At 52.8% G+C, this 16,899-nt stretch overlaps 1 protein-coding gene across 1 annotated transcript in view; it reads right to left on the reverse strand.

Annotated features, from left to right (window-relative positions):
- The window catches only part of LRRC75A (leucine rich repeat containing 75A), a 94,331-nt gene extending 77,740 nt beyond the window's left edge, over positions 1-16,591 (reverse strand). Inside the window, exon 1 of the mRNA XM_054847803.1 lies at positions 15,718-16,591. Within this exon, the coding sequence (XP_054703778.1) occupies positions 15,718-15,981 (264 nt within the window). The 5' untranslated portion in view covers positions 15,982-16,591. The remainder of the gene's footprint in view (positions 1-15,717) is intronic.
- Positions 16,592-16,899: the final 308 nt, after the last annotated feature.

The following is a 16,899-nucleotide window of genomic DNA, read 5'->3' on the forward strand; positions in this document are numbered from 1 at the left end:
CCACTGAGGGATGGGGGTGCTCGACAGGCTCCAGGGGTTTCGTCTTTGGAGAGCAACAGTAAGGGATGAAAGGATGAAAGAAGAGCTAGTGCTTCACTCTGTGATTTTTGGCACTGGTTTTCTTTCAGACAGAAGAGCCTGTGCTTCCAACAAAGATGCTGACATAAATCTCCATGGGATAGTTCTGGGATGAAGGCTTGTAGCATCCAGCATGTTAGCTGGTCAGCCCTTCCATCCCATGGCTTGAGGTTGTTCTCAGTACATGCTGTTGGCTTTTCCTTCGTTTACTGTACTGCAGATCCTTCCTCTCCCAGTAATTCCTGGCATCCTTTTGAATTTAACCCCCCAGACCTGGCTGTTGACTCCCAACACTGCTGCCCATGCCAGCGGGGTCCAACACACACGAGCCTCTGGGCCAGGTGTCCCCATGGCTCACAGTGACTTTTGCTTGTTCGCTGTAAGGAGCCAATTTCTGGAGCAGGTTTTGCGCCTGGGAAACTTGCCTAGGAGCTCTGCTCATGTAGTCTGCAGGGACAGCCTAAACCTCCCCTCACACAAACCTTGGAGGAACATCAGCAAAGCACCCAGCAAGAAAAGCCTCTGTCTCCATGCCCTGGGCTATTTCCCTATTTCCTTACAATGTGACACCACCGCAGGAAGCGTCCCCAGCCAGAAGCAGAGGCCAGAAGTGCCGACAGTAACGGAGTACCCTGCTAATCCCTTGTCCTTCTCCGCGGGTGGTTGAGCCTTCCTGTGAAAACTAAACTAGACCCCATGAAATGCTGTGGCCAAATAATATTTCCACAAGTGCTAGAACGGTCTTTGGCTGGAAATTCTCACCACAGCTCCAGCATTACAAGCCAGGAACATTTATTTTCCAACTTCAAAATAGCCAACATTAATATTTTTGACCACCAGTTTCTCCTGAAGTTAACAGCAGAGAAAGAAGAACCCTAGAAGCCTTCAGGATGCAGGACCAACTTCTCTAATATCGTTTTCCAGATACAACTGCAGGGCTGAATAATTGCTGAAACCTGATGCAAGACGACGAGCTGAGCAAGAGCAAAGCCAGGATGAGCTCATTGCGCAGCCCCATCCGCCGGCGAGCCAAGCTTTCCCTTCCCTGCTACAGTCCCACTGAGACATCCACAACCCTGGCCTGAAATTCCTCAACTGGCCATGAAACAGCTGATTTCAATATCAAGACAGCACTGAGACATGACTAATACAGTCATTGGGCTGGTTTCCAAGCGTAGAAGCAACTGGCCCGTGGTGAACCAGACACCTACAGCCTCGCACACGAGATGTGGGTAAAGCACAGCATTCGCAAGGGGCTGGAGTGGCATTTGACACACGATAGCACCAAACAAGTCTTGGGACCTTCTTCCCCCCAAGAAACACCAGGGAACCATGCCTAAGGAAAAAGACTCCTTTTGTACGACATTAAACAAGAAGAAAAAAACCTTGTTTCTCTCTGAAGATGCCACAGGCTGATCCAAAACCACCACTGACAAGTAGAGAAGGGTGGAAAAACCTACTTCTGAGAGCCAGCAGGCTGACAAGCAGACTCAATTTGTGTTATTGCTTTCCTTTTTTTCCCCCCTTATCTTTCCTGACATGCATGTTCAGAAAGCGATAACCAGCAGGTGCCCTGAGCCCTCCTCGCGGCTCTGCCACCTCCAGAAACCACCACCCCTGTTCTTGGGACCTTCCCTGCTCCAGCAGACGCTCCCCTTTACTGGGGGGGATGCTCAGCCTTTCCACCCCTCCATTCCCTCTGCAAAGCGAGTAGGACAGATGCTTTCCCCCATCACGTGGGTTTTGGAGGGGTGATGAATGCGAGATGCCCAGCTGAGACCCTTGAGACCCCATCTGCCTGTTTCCCAAAGGCGATACACCTTCTATTAGAGCTCAGCCCTTGCAAACCCTCTTGGCCAAGCTGATCTCACCCACAAACCAGCCCCTTTTGTTTTGCCGAGGGCTTTCTCCTGATCTCTGCTCAGGGCTGAGCACAGCCCACCAGTGTCAGACAATGAAGCCACGTCTCTCACCACACACCATGGTCCTGCTGCAACCTGCTCCCTCCATATCGCCGCCTCTGTTCCAGATTTAGCTGCCGTAACAGTAAAAGCTGGGTCGGGCCAAAAAAGCATGCCTCCGTGTGGGCATTGCACGCACACACACAGCAGAAGCTCATAACCCCCAGGTCCTACTCCAGAACCCAACTTTTCCTTCTCCCAACTCTTCCTTTTGCTTTGTGCAACTCATTCGGTTTAATTAGCAGCACAGCCTGGAGCGCCCGAGCTGCAAATCAGCCCCGCGGCATCCTGCCGGCTCGCGGATGGGTCAGTCAGAGATGAAGTATCTGGAGATGGAGCTTGGTCAGTGTTGGATCCCACCAGGACTTTGCACGTGATGCTCAGCAGCAAGATGTCATTCTCATCCCTCTGCAATCACAGAGGCAGCACTGTGAAATGATCTAAACCTGCAGGAATGGCACTTTATCCCTGCCGCTGGGACTATTTCAGGCTTCCATATTTTTGCTCCAGCACTGTCTCCTCCGAAGGGAGGGCACATAAGCAAACACAAGTCCTTCTAGAAAATACAGTTGATTTACACGATGTGGCAACACTAAAAGCGAATTTTTAAAAAATGGCTTGCAGGAGAGGAGTTTAGCTTATTTATTTTCTTTGTGTTGGTGGAGAATAGCAGCTGATGGGCAAGAGATGAAAGCACCCCAAGCAGAGATTTCTTACCACATTTCAGGGAGTTAATCTCATCAGAAAACTGCTTTAGATCTGTTTGAACAGGGATGGAGCGGTTCACCGGAGCCAAACCTTGCACTGGTGCAGATGGGCTGACCCTGTCACCTGCACCGTGCCAAATTCTCCACCCTCCTTCTCCGGACAGCAACAGGGTGGAAAGGAAAACAGAGGGAAGACCAACCAGCCCCAAGCCATGCACAGAGAGCACGCGGGAGCTCAGAAAGAGCACCGACGCTGTTTCTTTTTTGCAGTTCAGCATATCCACTTAATGACCAGTGTACGTACTGGCAAATAAACTTGTGGCACAGTTACAGCAGCCGGTCCCCATGTGGGAGCAGCGACCTGCTGTGCTGGATGCTGCGCACCCACACACGGTCCCATGTTGCTTACGACGCACCCAGGGGGTTTACAGAGATGTACGTATCCTAAAAGCTGGGACAACCCGGAGTCCTAGCAGCTCTCAGAACTGCTGACACCCCTATCCCAAAGCAGTAAGGCAAGGGAGAAGAAATGCCTCTTCTGGCATTCACCCATGGAAAGGTCTGGACTTTTATACTCAAAAAGGAGATGTCAGAAAGCAGATGTTGTGCACATAGAGTTCAAAGACACCTTTTTCCCCTGCTTAAGCCAAATCAGTGAAATAACTCAGCTGAATACTAAAGCACGCTTGCGCTAGCAAGTCCCAGGGAAGAGGAGCTTTCCCTGACGTGAGTCCCCGCGCACCCCGACAGACGCAGTTCCGGAGGTCACTCCTACCGAGACACGAAGGAGCTTACCAAACACAGAGTCCCTGGCAGCGCTGGCTGGGGCTCCACCACCCTGCTAGGAACGGCACCGGCCACGGCGCATTTGACACAGCGCCGTCCCTCGTTTGGGGCAGAAATACGGCTTTCACCTACATCCATCACACTCCCACTTGGGTCGGGATCCTTCCCAAGCCGTTACAACACGGACATCACAGCCTCATCATAAGCAGCACCGCGGAAAGAGCCTGTTTGCATCACCCACGCTGGTGATGCTCGGTGTTTTTAAGGGAGCTTAGGCACTTGGTTAAGAGCTACACTTGTAACCTGAAGAGAGGATGAAAAGCACAGCCTCACGCTCAGCGATGGCGAGAAGAGGAGGCGAGGGCAGCAGGCACAGCTCCACACCTGCAATAACCAGCGCCACGCTGAATGCTCTTAATTCCCCTCCGAAGCTGTCAAGCGCAGCCCGCTGTTCAGACCGGCTCTATAAATTGCAGCCCTCTGCCGGGCAGGCAGTCTGTAATTGCCATTATACAGCCTGACAGGTTGGTAATGGCACACCTAATAATATATTGATTTTGTCTGCTGTATGAGAGGCTGCCAGGCAGCTCGAGGAAGGGAACTGCCGAGACAAGGGTTTCCTCTCAAAACACCCTCGGAAAAATGGGATGCTGATTGCAAAGGTAATGGATGAGATCATCAGCTGGGGCAAATTAACTCCACTTTTTGCAGGGTGCTTCAAAAGTGCTTCTTCCCACCCCAAGACTTAATCAGCGCTGTGATTTACACCACAGGGAACTGGGAACCTTGCCCCTATCTTACAGGAATATGTAACTGAAGAAAAGTCAGTAGGTTTTGGGGCTTAAGGGAAGAAATTAAGTCTTTCCCATGTTTTATCCCATGCTCGTGTGTTTTACTTACAGCATAAGATTTTTAACCATCGGGTGGAGCGGAGGCCGTTCCGGGCTGGGATCTGGTCAGAGGTATTTGGCTCAGAGGGAAGAAGCCTGGAAAGTAAAATCTCTCTTCAAGACTTTCACAGTAACTTCCCTCTGTGGCACCAGGAAATTTGGATGCTCCTCTGAGGATCCACCTTGGCAGGTGCCTCCAAACTGGGGGTAGGCGACGTACGGCAGCTACAGGGCTGAGATCCTCCCAGATCGCTCAGTCTCCTCCGAGAAACCCGATGGTAAAGGCGCTTGGCTCAGCAAAGAGATTAGTAAATGCCCAACCTCGCTAAGGAAGAATTAAGGAATGGGTGGCACAAGATTTCAATTAAATGACATTAAAATTCAATTAATACTGCTATTTAAAATAGCTTTAAACATTAAATATATTTAAAACACTCATTTCAAACAAGCAGTTTAAGGTGATGCCAACCTATGGTCATGCTTTAATATTAAACAGCTTATGTTAGCTTAGGTAAGCAGGACATGCCGGCTGCCAAAGTTTTAAGGAAAGTCACTGATGAAAACACAACCAGAAAAGACTGAGGTACAAACACAGCTTTTGGGGGAGCCTGGCACTCTCACGAGGATAAAGAAAACATCTTTGTTTCAGTTAATTCACCTAGTCCAGCTCAACGCCGAACTTCAGCAAGTCAATGAACAAATCACGGTACGATGGAGAAATGTATGTTTTCCAATCTGCAAGTAAAAATACAACCTGAGATGCCAAGATCGCTAATTATGGTGACCAGCAGTGTAATTCATTATGTACAATTAATACTCTAGTTAATGAATTGACTAGTTTTAAATGTAAAATGTGTTTTGAGATGTTTACTTTGTCTGCCCTACATATCCAGTGTATTTTGAGTTTATTAACTGATCAAATAACATTAAAATACTAGTTTTCTGCATTTTAAACTCTCGTTTTCATCTCCATGTAACTTCAGTCAGAAATAAAAAAAAACCCACCTCAATCATGTAAACCCAAAATTCACCATTTCCCACCAGAATAAAAACATACAAAATTAATCGCCCAGCCAAACAGCTGCCTAAATAAACGCCCCCAGATACACCAGGTTCCTTGCTCTGAAAAGGAAGTATCCGATTACACCAAGCAGAAGCAGCTTTTTACAACCAAACAGGAAAACATCATCTTTCTTACAGAATGACCAAAAAAAAAAAAATCCTACCCACAAAAAAAAAGGCTGCTTAAATCAAGGTTCCCTCCGTGCTGATTTTGGCTGCGGTCACCGCCATGGATGTAGGTCATTCACACTCGCATCCCAAATTGCTTCACACTTTCTGCCTTTGCCCAGGAAGCTCACAGCAGCCATCAGGAGTGAGATTTCCCCCAAATCCCATCTTCTTCCAACAGTGGAGCAGGGAGAGCTGTATCCAAATAGATGGCATATATGGAAATACATGAAGGAACGCCAGAACGAACCAAAGCTTTGCTAGCTCTGTCTACATGCCACCATGGGTCAACAGGGACCTTCAGAGAAGGGCCCATCACGGACAGGCTGTGCGGACAGGTTTGAGTCCTGCTTCTGCAGAGATTTGTGCTTTGCTATCCTGATTTTGGTGAGCTCAGGCTGGACCAGGGCTGGGGGCTTATTCAACGCGAGCAAAACCCACGGCAGATGCTGCAGCAGGTACAAGGCATCCCTTGTGCATGGGTGTTGGGGCTCTGCCCCAATGTGCTCTTTTACCTTTTGGGGATGGCACCTCTCAGGTCCAACCTGGGGCTCTCACTCCCACATGGGACTTCCCCAGTCTCCTGCTTTCCAGTTCCCACTGGAGGTCGGGATGCCCCAAATCATGGGCAGAGAGATGGTACCAGTCCCCGCCACAAGCACCGTGCTCCGGACCGGCTCTGCAGGCAGGGTGGAAACGGGGAGAAGGGATCCCAGCAAAAACCCTCAGCCCATCTCCAAGCTAAAATAACCATTTCCCACCATAGACTGCAAAAGGCTGAGGGCACGTCTGCTCTCCTTCCTCAGCAGATTTTGCTTTCCCCTGCTGGGATTTTAATTGTTGTGCCAAAAAGATCTGCCTGGCCTTGGGGAGGATGGGGGCGAAGGAACAGCTCTGCAGAACGAGATAGTAATTAATTGCTCACCAGCTCCCAGCCGTTCCCCATGTGGGCTCACTTTAAGCATCCCCAGAGACAGAGTCAGCTCTGGGAGCGTTTCCCAGCGTGGTACCCGGCCACGGGACCAGGGGCTCCCAGGCACACATTTGTTTAAAGCCCCGTGCCCTTCGGTCACACAAACACGGGAATCTCTGCCTTTGCACAACGATTGCTGCCTGCGAGAGATGACGATATGAGAACCACCGAAGGCATTATTGGTTTTTAATATCACGTTTTCTGAGCTCATCAGCTTCGGTGGGAGAGGAAGGGACAGATGGCACTCACTCGCCTTGGCGTGTTTTGCATGCTGAGGTCGAGAAAACGGTGCTTCATCTCCCACATAGCTGGAGGTCCCATCCTCGGTGGGTGCCACAGCATCACCCCAGCTGGGTGAACACAGTGGCCAGCACTTGCCCTGTCCCCCCCAGCTCACCTGAGCTGCTCTGCACCCTACGGCCCAGGCTGGCGGGTCACCTTTTCTAACCTGGCATACTTTTGCCTTCCCAGCTAGCATTCATCTTCTCATTATCTGTGGCTAAACATAAAGGAGCTGAGAAACCAGGCACATGCTTCCCCATCCTCCCAAGAAACACCCCCCCCCCATCCCCTGCACTTGAGGGTCCTGCTCAGAGTACAGGCTGGTTGGTTGGACTCTCCTTTAATTAATTAACGTTCATTTCAACCCAATTACTATCAGAAGTTTAGGGACAGTGCCTTAGAAAGAATCTCTTGTGCAACACGTGAATGCAATCCCCTGCCCCCTGTGAGCACACCCACAAACGTTGCAAAACCTCGCAGGGACGGGCAGGCGGAGCAGCACCAGTAAGAAGCAGGAGCAGGTCTGCAGCAAAGCAGCCCTGGAAATGCTGCTGCTATTTCCCAAAAACCAACCTCAAAGGCAAAGGGGACATTAAAGAACTGAAAGCAGCAGCTCGATCCACCGCCCGTGCAAAGCAGACCTCAGGGAAACCTTCCGTGGGCCAACAAGGATGCACAGGCTGTTGGAACTCGCACAAAACCCAGAAACATCTCATAAAGAAATTCCTCCACCGATATCAAACCCGAGTCCTGCTCTGTAACGGCAAGAGAGCCAGGGCTCTAGGAAAATATAATATAAAGAGGCCCTAAGGAATGAGATACCCAAAGGCACGAGGAAGGAGGCAGATCGCTCCGGTGCGCGCCCGAGGCTCTTCCTTGAGCCGGCGATGCCGTGCAAACCCTCGCACAAAGAAAAGTGTCACTGACTTTGGAAGAAACGGTCTGAAAGGTAAAGGGTCTTGAAAATATCTGAGAAAGCTGGAAAGCTCGAAGCAGCTCCTGCTCGCAAAGCAGCAAGGTCAGGGCCAGGAGTAATTGGAGCTAAAACCTTCTGCTTGGGGAGGAATGGAAAGGACAATTTGCATTCGCTTTTACTTTTTGAGGCAAGATTAAATTTACCATTCAGCGGTCTTTTCTCCAAAATTTGGAGGAGGAGGTTGAGATACACAAAGGAGAGAAAGGGAATTAGGCATTAAATCACGTTAGGCTTTTGGCTGGGACCTGCAGAACTTAAATGCTAAAAAAATCCCATTTCTCTTTGTACGAGAATGAAATGAATATTAATATATAACCATCTCCCTTACCTAAAAGGAGGCCACAGTCACCAACCCCCCCAACACATGGAATGTTATTATTGATCTAAAGCTGTCGAGAAGCTACAATATACTGAACTTCAAGGGCATTCCCCTGCATCCCTGCCGCAGAGACCCTCTGCGCACCCAGGCACAGCATCACAGCGCAGGTCCCAGCGCTGGGATCTGCAGGGAGGTCTCTCCCCGCACGCCCACGCGCTGGCAAGAGAGAAGACATCCTCAGACACAGGGGTTTTACAGTTTGAAGCAAGATAAAAAGGAAAAGGAGGAGAAAAAAAAAAAAAAGGAAAAAAAGTGCATGCCAGCCTGTCTGAGGGCTGGAGCCCTGAGCTGCCTGCATTTCACATCAGATGTGAAAGCGACAGCAGCCTGGAGGGGAAAAAAGACACATTCCTTCTATTATATAAACAGATAAAGTGCCGAATAGGGGCCGGTTTGCCAACTGCAACCATTAACCTCTCCCAGCTTGGAGACTTCTGGCTCTAGAGAGGGCACAAGCAGGACCTCCTCCTCCTCCTGCATTCGGGAGCAGCCGGCTGCCCACCTCCCCTGGCCAGCAGCAGCCAGCCCAGCCCAGCCTAACCTAACCCAGCCCAGCCTAACCCAGCCCAGCCCAGCCGGTCCAGAGGAAGGAACCCAAGGTCTGACTCAGCAGTTTCAGCTCCGACCCTTTCAGAGGAGCCACCACGTCCCCGGGCACACAGCCCTCTGAGCCAGCTGCACTTCCAGCAGCTGGGATGGGGGAAAGGCTGAGCCGGGGACCCTCAGAAAACCGGCCGTGGAGGGAAATAGTCCAGGACACGCTTCTCAGGTGCAAGCGGATACAGGAACATGGATCTCACCCCTGGTCGGGCGCTCTCAGCGCTGTCCCAGCAGCAAGCAGGGCCTGCCTGGGTGCGTTGCACGTCTTGCATTAATGCACCCACTAGCAACACTGATTTCTTGCGCGTGTGATTCCCCAGTGCCAAGGGAACATCCCTGTTGGCAGAGAAAACCCTCTGTGCTCCATGCCAGTGGCAGGCTGAGCATCACTGCCACACACAGGGGCTCCGGGGATTGAGCCCACGCTGCCAAACACGTCACCTCTGCCCTCCCCAGCGCTGCCTGACCTTCCTCCCCCTCCATCTCCGCATCCCCCAAAGACACATTCTCCTTAGGAGGAGCAGCAGCAGCAGCAGCCACCTTCCAGGAGGTTAATTAAAACCAAGCTGCTCGGATGCCAGGCAGACACTGGGACACAGCATCCACCTGCGAATCCCGTGGGGGAAGGAAAAAGAGCAGAAGGAGCCAGGATGGGAAGGAAGCAGCGAAAGGATGCTGCAAGAGAGCAGCGTGCAGCAGGGCAGGGCTAGGGAGCATAGCGAGGAGACCAGACACACCCATTTGGGGCAGAAAACACCCCACCACTCCAGGCACAGTCATTTGCTGTCAAAGCCTCTGGCAGCCTAAGGGTTAAAAATAACTGTGGGGAGCACTGGTGGTTTCGTCAGCAACCCAAACCAAAGGAAACGAGCGCTAATCCCAAAGCTGCCTGGCCGGGTTACCCAACTTCCACCGTGCAGTGCCCAGTGGTGCAGGCAGAGAGGGCACCCAGCCTCAGCACCCTGCTCCCTGTCCCAGGGGACTCCCGTTTGCAAAAAACCAAGCCCGATGCTGCAAACCTCTTTGTCCCTGCCCTCCTGCCGGCAGCTCACAGGAAGCTGAGAAACTCCAGCCCTGGTCACCTCTGATGCCTTGGCTGGTCTTAGCGCTCAGGAGAAGGGATCAGGCCTTTGCTTTCACGGCAGCAACGATGCCGAAGGTCCTCCCGCCTCCCGGGGATGATGCCCCACGGCTGGTGCGTGCGGGGCAGATAGCAAGCGCAGTGCGGCGTAGTCCAGCTACAAGGCACCCACAGGCTGCGGCTAAGCTGCATCATATCAACCAGACCGCAGCGCTCCCCAAGGTCTGCTCTAGAGGTCCAATAAGCACGTCCAACCGCACGGCTGAGGAGGACCATTTGAAGCGGTTTTGCTGTTGGCAGGGCTGAAGCATACGTTTCGAGGCTGGTGCAAAGCTGGGGGCCAGCATCCTTCGGGGAGTAAGTCTGAATCTGAGACCAGGCAGTCGGAAAAACATCCCCTTCATCCTAATGAGCTGCCAGAGACACTGCAACCGTCACACACTCATGGATCTCGATGGAGATCTACCACGCAACAGCATCGCTGTCTCTGAAGAGTAGCTTGGGGAAGTAAGTATCCCCAAATCACTCCTGACCCACAGTGCGTACCGTGAAGGTGCACGTTGTGTGACACACAGTGTAACACAGACCAGGCTGATACTGGGCCGTGAAACGCTTCAGGAGCTTTTACTGAAAGCAAAGTTACACCAAAGGGCCAAGTGCATCTTCACGGGGGACTGCTTTTCAGGCCCGCCTGGGTGCAATGCTGCCTGGCTGCTCTGAACTCGGGTAAACCTTCCCCTCCCCATCTCAGCATCTCCAAGCACCCACGAGATGCCGGAGGCAACTTCCCAGGAAGGTCTGGAAACATCCGCATTGCTCTCTTTGAGAGGGCTCGGTGTGATATAAATCACAGGGACAACTGGGGTAAGTCGCCTGCCATTTAATGCGCTTACCAATGTTAATTAAGCAGAATGACTGCCCCTAAATATTGCTTTTTTAATTTTATCATGCAGCTCTTTGCTCTGGTGTAGCAGGGAGGTGGCCACAGGAGCCCAAAGTGAACTGTCTATACATTAGCCATTTTTTAATTATTTTTTTTTTTTAACTATTCCTCCTGGCCAAGCCCCCTCTTATGATGAAGATATTCATCATTTAATTAATAAAGCATCCCAGTGCCTCGCAGTCCCCATGGCACCAGGCAGCTGTCCAGGAGTAGCAGGCATTTAATCACTGGCCCAGTGGGGTGGATGTCATGACACGTCGTGCCTCGCTCCCACCAACCGCTGCCTGCAAAATCCAGGAGTCTGCTTCGGACGGGGCAGGGGGACGCCTGCGCCCACGGCAGGGATGTATCTGGGGACAGCCCACGGGGATCGCAGGTCATCCACGGCAAAGAGGCGGCAAGCTGCACCATGGTGCAGGGTCTGCAAAATCGGAGTTCTCGTGGTGTCTCTGCCCATCTGGGGCCCTGACCCCTCTTCCCTGCCCTTCCCGCCCCACCGCCGTCCAGGCGAGGTTGGCGTGAGCAGAGAAGCCACCTCACGAGTCCTGAAGCTTTGCCGCACCTTGGACCTTGCAATTTGGCTTCTGGCCATCTTCAGCACCCGGAGATTTTATTACGATACTTTGCCCTCTTTTTCCCCTTTTTTTTTTTTTGCCTTTAATTCCTGGAACTGTTGTACACCTCCTGCCCCGTGCAGGTGATGCCCAGAGCTGACGGATGCCACCTCCTCCTCCCCTCTCTCCCCAGCCCAGCTCCACCAGAGCAGCAGCAACAGCCCAGCAAAAACTCCACTTTGAGCCATAACCAATGGCAAATTCTTTGAGTGAAACGTAATGTGCTGGGAAGCGCTTCACCATTTCACTTGGGAAAACGATCCGTTTGGCAGCAGAGAGGAGGAAAACATGCTTTGTTTTACAAATCCTCTCCCCAGCAGGAGAGACACTCCCAGAATTTAATATACTGACAGTGCTTGGCTGCTTTAACCACTGAAACTCAAGAGTGTGTAAATTAAAAAAAAAGTGATACGCTATATAATATTAAAGCCTATCCTATTCTGCAACTGGTGGTATCGGGCACAGCAATTCATTGGCACAGAGGAGCTGCAATTCTCCCACCCATGCCAGGCAGCACGGATGGGGTACAGGGTCTGAAAGCGGGGTCCCAGGTTTCTCCAAGTGCTTAATGAATTCCATTTTCACCCTCTCTTCGGGTGAGGCCCTGCAGCAGCTCCTTGCGGGAAAGCAGAGAAGATACTGACAGATAACTCTAGGAAGTCGCTTTATAGCGGAGAAACTGGATTCAAAAAGTTACTCAGCGCAGGAATTGCTACCATGAAAGGCAACCGGCTCCATCCAGGTGACTAGCGAGCTTCTCGCAACCCCAAACTCCGGCCCCGACAAAACGTTAAGTATTTCAGCATATTTCCACTTATCCTCCAACGCGTTTAACTGCCAAAAGCATCCTACGTGCAGCATTGGCGAGGATGGCACCTCATCCAGAGAGGGCAGCGGACGGCATTTTTTTGAGAGGGGACTTTAATTTTGCAGCGTGGGGTTTGGGCTCCAGGCAGTTGACAGAGTTACCAGAAGGAAAGAGCAACCGGTATCTCTAGCTAAAGAACCTGTCGTTAAATTAGGCTGGCTGTGCCAAAGGAGCACATACCCGTTCGAACGGCCGCTGCCAGCTCCTGCACACAGGAATAACAGACGTGTTATTTTGAGGGCAGGGGGTGGGATCGAATTGCCTCCGCACCGGAGACCACTTCTGACCTCTCCGAGGAGCAGTCTCGAAGCAAAGAATTCTGTCTGCGGTTCGCATTTTTTAATCTTTCTAAACAAAAAGAAGTCCACTTTGTATCTTCGTGCTTTTATAGTTGCTTGCAACCTCCGAGCGTTCTTGGAAACACTAATTAATCCTTACAAGAGCCTGTAACGAAAACAGCATCGCTCCCATTTCAGGGGAGGGGAGCAGGATGGATAAGGTTAGTGAAATGCAAAAGGCCACCCTGGACGTTGGTGCAGTGGTGGGGCTGGAAGGGCAGAACCTGCCCGTGCTCCGGCACGACATTTAAAGTAATGGTTTTGCTGCCCTACCCTTTGGCTGATTATCAAACACAGCTTTTGTGGGAGCCCTGGCAGGCGGGAGGAGAAGCGCCCCCAAACCTTGTCTTGCAGCAAGTGGGTCGGGCGGGACGTTATGTCAAAGAAAGCCGAAAAGCTGGTCAGCCTCAGGTCTGGCAACGTGCGCATCCTGCTCGGGAAAAAAAGGATGGAGCACCTCCAAACGCAGGGATGCTGTCACCTACCCCATCGCTAGCATGCCGGGCTGGCTTCAAAGCTTGGTGAAGCCAGTGGAGAGGCTCCCAGTGACCTAAATGGCTGGGATTTTCAAAAAATAAAAGGTCTAAATGCAACCGAGAGCTGGGCACCAGGTCACTAGGTCTGCTCAAAAAACCCAGTTTTGCAGCAGCATCACACGTTACATTAGCAACTACACGGACTAACCAACACCACAGCCCCTCTGCGGTGGACACCGTATAAATGGCTCACAGGAAAAGCTCTCTGCCCCACTGGGCTCACCCGTCCGTCCGTCCATCCCTCTCTGCAGGGGGAAGCTCCTCCTTCCCCCCAAATCCTCACTTTCAGGCTGGGACGTGGCAGGAGCTCAGCTCTCAAAGACTCCCGCCGCCTCGCAGCCCCAGCTCCTTGGGAGCAAACCGAGCATCCCTCGCAGCCACCAATGCACCCCTAAAATGCCACCTCCCAAAAGCCAGCCCATGGAAAACCATGGCAATTGAGATTTGTTCAGTGGGGCATCCACAGTAGCTACCCGAAGGCAAGGAATAATACCATCTTATTAAAAATGTGCTTCGAGTCTATTATAGTATCTAGGACAAAGCGTTCCCTATTTTGACATTCTAAGATATATTTTATCAGAGCAAGCTCTTCAGAAACACTCACTCACAAAGACTTATCTGACTGTAACAGGTTCCTCACTTCCCCCAGCATTTTAGAATTAATTTCTAGCTTTTTTTCCCCCCCCTTAGTCAGATGACAGGATGCCCCCACGGTCAGATTTGTCATTAGGGCACCCACTGCGACACATCCCAGCTCCCTCACCCTCTGCATGGCCAACCCGTGGGGAGGGAGAGGACAGTCCAGAGCATCACTGAGAAAACAAAAGTATCTGAAGCCAGAGGGAACTTGGGAGCAACTCACAGTACTTCACAGGCACCAAGTTTTACTTTTTTTTTTTTTTTGGGGGGGGGGGGGTGTTTGATATAAACACCTTCTAAAATTAGCACCTGTCTTTCTGCCAGCTCCAACGGGCTGCCGGTGCAACGATAAAGTTTTGGCATGGCTGAGAGGGTTGCAACATTTGGGCACAGATCTGCTGCCCAACTCACGGCCACTTCTGCCCCACGGCGTTTTCCCAGCCACACGCTCAACCCACCACGGCCGCCAGATCCCATGCAGAGAGGTCATTGTCCCAAAGAGTCGTACCCCTGCTCTCGGGAAGGGGGCACATTCGTCTCAGAGAAAGCACTTTATCTCAAAGTTGAGAGTAAGTTGCGAGAGCTTTATAGAAAGGAACGCAAACACATATGAAACTATTCGGATTTCTCAACTGGACTGCTCCAAAGATAGTCCTGAGTCATGTAAACCGGCTGGGCAGAGGGACCCTGGCCGATGGGGTAAACGGAAGCGTGCCGATGGGGTCAGGGACATGCCCCAAACAACACATCCACTTACTAAAAAGTTAACAGAACTAGAAAAAAAGCAAAACCCAAACCCAAAAACCAAGAAGAAAACTGTCAGACTCAGGACCAGCTGTGTTTTCACGTGGACAGACTGACACAGAGCAGATCTACAGGGCAAGAAAGCAGCTCCCGATGCCCAGCAAAGATCCTAGTAACTTTTCCCCAGGTGGTAGAACTGGTTACGCCGAGCAGCTGGGTGCCTTGCAGGCTCCTCGGGTTTAAAAATCAAGCCTGAAGTCGGGTCTGTTTTCAGTTTGCATGGAAAACTTGCTGGTTTTCAAACCCTATGTACCCCAGAGCCTTGAAAATACCCAGCACTGCAGTCTTTTTATCACTGTCTATCAGTAGAAAAGGTTAAATGCTAATTTGCCGGATACAGAGCAGTGCTCCTCAGCTGCCTTTCTGTTTGCTCACAGCAACTTTCCGTAGTGTTGCTTCTCAGCTAATGCCCAGCTCAAACAGACTTTCAAGGGGAAAGGTCTCGGGCTCTGTGCAATTAATTCCCCACTCTTGCACAGCGTCTCGCACACTCATTTCTACAAGCCCCAGTCAACACCACCAAAACCCCACTAAGCGATTGCGTGTCAAAAAGAACAAGATAAAAAGCAAAGCTGCCAACTGTTGGTATTTCTGAGCTGGGAAGAGCTGATTCTCAAAAGCCGCTAGCTCAAATTGCCTCAGCGCTTTTACAGATCTGCTTTAAACACCAAACTTTTTGAAAGTTGAGTGGGAACCTCCTTGAGTGGGCTGCGCATACAGCAAACCCCAGAGCTATCAGCACAAGCAATGAAGGGAAGGAGAAAAATGCACCCGGCAGGGTTCCTCTGCAGACAATGCAAAGCACCTCCTCGGGGTTATTTTCCCATCTCCAACACCATGACCACCCTGCAGCTCCTCAGCCACTTCCCCAAAATTACACCACACAAGTTAGACCCACAAAACCAGAACGTGTCGTCCCCCCCCGCCCCCGTTTGCTAGCAGGCTTTCAAACCCGAGATGTGTTTTGCTCCTGGACTGCCTTTTCCCCACCGCAAGCAGGCAGCCCCCCAGGAGAAACCTGCCCATCCTCACCTGCCGCAGGTGCCTCAGCAGCTCGGTGGCCTCCTCCTGCTTCCCCTGCTTCACCAGCACCAGCATGTCTTGGATCATGCAGATCCGCCGGTGGTAAGGGGGCAAGCTGCTGCCACCACCCTTCCCAAACTTCTCGCCGGACTTCACCACGAGGGAGGTGAGGAAGTCCCCCCTTTCCCTGGGGGGTACTTTCTTGCGGTGGTGGGCCGGGGGGCTCTCTCCGGCGCTGCCCGGCTGGCAGCCCTTGGTCTGCTTGGTGCCCATGGTGCGTGGCCCCGGCTCCTGCAGCCCAGGGGCTGCATGCAAGGGGGGGTGGGCTTGGGGCTGGAAGCCACAGACGGGGGGGGCACAAGGGGGCTAGGGGGGGTGCACAGGAGGATACACAAGGGGATGGAAGGGATGCACACGGGGGTTGGGAGCGCACAAGGGGATGCACAAAGGGGTGGGGGGGAATGCACAAGGGGTTTGGGGGTGCGCAGGGGGTTGAGGGGACGCACAAAGGGATGCCCAAGGGGTTCGGAGGGGTGCGGGATGGGGCTCGGCGCCCCCCGGGAGCCTAGCAGGGGGGCCGGTGCCCGGCGGCGGTGCTGCTCCGCTCCCGCGGGCGGAGGAGAGGACGGCTGCACCCGGCGGAGAGGAGCCGCGCCGCGGCCCCACCGCCCCGCTCCATCGCTGCGGGGAAGCGAGAAGCCGGGATCCGAGCAGCTCCTTCTCCCGGCCCCGGGCGGCGGCAGCGGAGCGATGAGAGCGGCAGTGCTCAGCGCTGCAAAGCGGCGGCGGCTCCGCGCAGCCCCCGAGCCCCCCCCCCTCCCCGAGCAGCCCTCGTCGCCTCCTCCTCCTGGCGCCGAGGGGGCTCCCCCGGGGAGGGACGAAGGGAGGAAGGGAAGGACGGAGGGAGGCGGCCACGACTTGGGGGCAACTGTTGCGCGGCGGGGGCGGCGGCGACGGCGGGAGCTCCCCGGGGAGGCGGCGCGGCGCGGCTCGCCCGGCTGTGGGGTGCATGCAACGGGGAGAGCCGGGGGAGGGCCGGGGGCGGGCACCGTGCACCGAGGCAGGGCTTGCGGAGGAAGCCGGGGCCGGACGGGGCTCTTCCTTCCTCCGCCGCCTTCTCTAGCCCCGCAGGGCTGGGGATTGCACCGGGGGAGGGGGCTGAGCGTGTGTACCGGAGGGGTTGCATCGGGG

The sequence above is a fragment of the Grus americana genome, chromosome 19, assembly GCF_028858705.1.
Source record: "Grus americana isolate bGruAme1 chromosome 19, bGruAme1.mat, whole genome shotgun sequence".
Lineage (NCBI taxonomy): Eukaryota > Metazoa > Chordata > Aves > Gruiformes > Gruidae > Grus > Grus americana.